At 43.7% G+C, this 3,225-nt stretch overlaps 1 protein-coding gene across 1 annotated transcript; it reads left to right on the top strand.

Annotated features, from left to right (window-relative positions):
- Positions 1-1,286: 1,286 nt before the first annotated feature.
- On the top strand, positions 1,287-1,856 carry LOC121872177 (dnaJ homolog subfamily C member 21-like). The gene has a single exon (XM_042374848.1). The coding sequence runs from the start codon at positions 1,287-1,289 to the stop codon at positions 1,854-1,856; it is 570 nt and encodes a 189-aa protein (XP_042230782.1).
- Positions 1,857-3,225: the final 1,369 nt, after the last annotated feature.

The raw sequence follows: 3,225 nt of genomic DNA, 5'->3' as shown, positions 1-3,225 counted from the left end.
CACTACACACCTTCAAGCCATCCTCACTACACACACCCCTGCCATCCTCACCACACACACACTCTGCTTATCCTCACTACACACACTCTGCCATCCTCACTACACACACTCTCAAGCCATCCTCACACACAATGCTTTCATCCTCACTACACACTTCTACGGTCCACTGCATACACACACTTCAAGCTATCCTCACTACACACTTCAAGCTATCCCCACCACATACACTTCCAAGCTATCCTCACCAAGTACTCACACTCCAAACCATCCCTACTACACACATCAAACCATCCTCACCACACACACATCAAACCATCCTCACTACACACACCTCGCCATCCCTCACTACACACACTCAAGCTATCCCTCACTACACACACTCAAGCTATCCTCACCTCACACACACTTCAAGCCATCCTCACTACACACTCAAGCTATCCCCTCACTACACACACTTCAAGCCATCCTCACCACACCTCAAGCCATCCTCACTACACACACTTCAAGCTATCCTCACTACACACTTCAAGCTATCCTCACTACACACACTTCAAGCTATCCTCACTACACACTTCAAGCTATCCTCACTACACACATCAAACTATCCTCACTACACACATCAAACTATCCTCACTACACACATCAAACTATCCTCACTACACACATCAAACTATCCTCACTACACACATCAAACTATCCTCACTACACACATCAAACTATCCTCACTACACACATCAAACTATCCTCACTACACACATCAAACTATCCTCACTACATACTTCAAACTATCCTCACTACACACATCAAACTATCCTCACTACACACATCAAACTATCCTGACTACACACATCAAACTATCTTCACTACACACATCAAACTATCCTCACTACATACATCACACTATCCTCACTACATACATCACACTATCTTCACTACACACCAAACTATCCTCACTACACACATCACACTATCCTCACTACACACATCAAACTATCCTCACTACACACATCACACTATCCTCACTACTTACATCACACTATCCTCACTACATACATCAAACTATCCTCACTACACACATCACACTATCCTCACATCTTGGACCCCATCACCAGGCGACGCTACAGTGTCTTCACTATCTGAATGTCCTTCACTATCTGAATGTCCTTTACTATACTGTATTTGGAAATTCCAACCTGTGTATCTTGGGAAGGCTTTTTGCAAGTTGACCGTCAATTTCACGCTTACTTGATAACTCATTTGAATTGACACTTGATAAATAATCTAAAATGACTTCCCCGTGGAAAACACTGGGAGTTACTTTTAACGCTTCCGAAACAGAGATCCGACAGGCGTACCTTCGTCTGGCTCGACGATGCCATCCAGACAAGAACCCCAACGACCCTAAAGCCACAAAAACTTTTCAAGAGTTACAAGATGCCTATGAAGTGCTGCGCAATGGTCACTTCTTGGACAGGGGCTCCAGTGACACAACCCCCGAGACCCAGGAGACGACACCCAAACGAATGCCCACATTCGTATGCAGACCTCAAGTGACAGTAAATCTGTCAATAAACCGTTCAAGTATGTCATACTCCGGCCCCCCAGACTCCAACGCCAAGTTTTACAGCGTTTTCCAGAAGCTCTTCCGAGAGATCTCTTTCTGGGAGATGAAATGCAAACAAAACACCAGCAAGCTGCCACCACCAAGCTTTGGACGAAGCTCCACCCCATTAAAAGATGTCAAAACCTTTTATAAATACTGGGCCGAATTTTCCACCAAAATGTACGTGCGGCCAAAGGGCAAGCACAATTGGGTGCTCATCTCCACTAAACCTCCCTCAGAAACCAGCCTATAATCTGTTCAGCAACATCGGGAACAGTTCAACACCGAAGTTCGCTCTTTGGTGAACTTCCTACTAAAGCAAGATGAACGGCTGAACCAAAAATGAATACAATGAACCACAACACCCACACCCTACAGGACAGTAACTACCTTTGGCTGCAGCCCAGCCAAAACACACACACCCTACAGGACGGTAACCACCTTTGGCTGCAGCCCAGCCAAAACACCCACACCCTACAGGACAGTAACCACCTTTGGCTGCAGCCCAGCCAAAACACACACACCCTACAGGACAGTAACCACCTTTGGCTGCAGCCCAGCCAAAACACACACACCCTACAGGACAGTAACCACCTTTGGCTGCAGCCCAGCCAAAACACACACACCCTACAGGACGGTAACCACCTTTGGCTGCAGCCCAGCCAAAACACACACACACACACTTTGTTGGTTGGTTGAAACTTTTGATATTGAAACAATTTATTTAGCCAGAAGAACACAGATACGGAGTCGATAAAAATCATAACATTAACATGGCTGAGCCAGTTGAGAGCCAGACGTCTCTTGTAAGCACCTGATATATACTGTACATTTATCTCAAGGAAGTATTATGTAACATTTATTATCATCTGAAATAGTACAATAGCATGGTGGTAATAAGAACATCAGAATGTTACCACGGTTATCACTTCGATATTTATTAATTTTCTACATTTATATTATTACTAGCAGAAACGCCGCTCATTCGCTAGGCCACGGTAGGACGCCACCCTCCGGGAGGCTCAACATTGTCTCACTGTTCAGTCCCCAAAACAACTTCCATCAATAGTTCATTACCGGTGTATGTAAGTTCCACTGCAACGGTACAGCAAAGTATATTTTTTTTAGCATTAAACTTATTATTTTATTGTCTAATCATCACTACATATAACACCATCCATCATCACTACATATAACACCACCCATCATCACTACATATAACACCTCCATCATCACTACATATAACACCACCCATCATCACTACATATAACACCATCCATCATCACTACATATAACACCATCCATCATCACTACATATAGCACCACCCATCATCACTACATATAACACCACCCATCATCACTACATATAACACCATCCATCATCACTACATATAACACCACCAATCATCACTACATATAACACCATCCATCATCACTACATATAACACCATCCATCATCACTACATATAGCACCACCCATCATCACTACATATAACACCACTCATCATCACTACATATAACACCACCCATCACCACTACATATAACACCATCCATCATCACTACATATAACACCACCCATCATCACTACATATAACACCATCCATCATCACTACATATAACA

This window comes from Homarus americanus, unplaced genomic scaffold, assembly GCF_018991925.1.
Source record: "Homarus americanus isolate GMGI-L3 unplaced genomic scaffold, GMGI_Hamer_2.0 scaffold55495, whole genome shotgun sequence".
Lineage (NCBI taxonomy): Eukaryota > Metazoa > Arthropoda > Malacostraca > Decapoda > Nephropidae > Homarus > Homarus americanus.
Note: the sequence above shows the minus strand (reverse complement) of the source record. Positions and strands in the feature narration are given on the sequence as shown.

What these genes read in the sequence shown, in the direction of transcription:
- LOC121872177 (XM_042374848.1), top strand. Translation starts at nt 1,287, where the DNA reads ATGACTTCCCCGTGGAAAACACTGGGAGTTACTTTTAACGCTTCCGAA.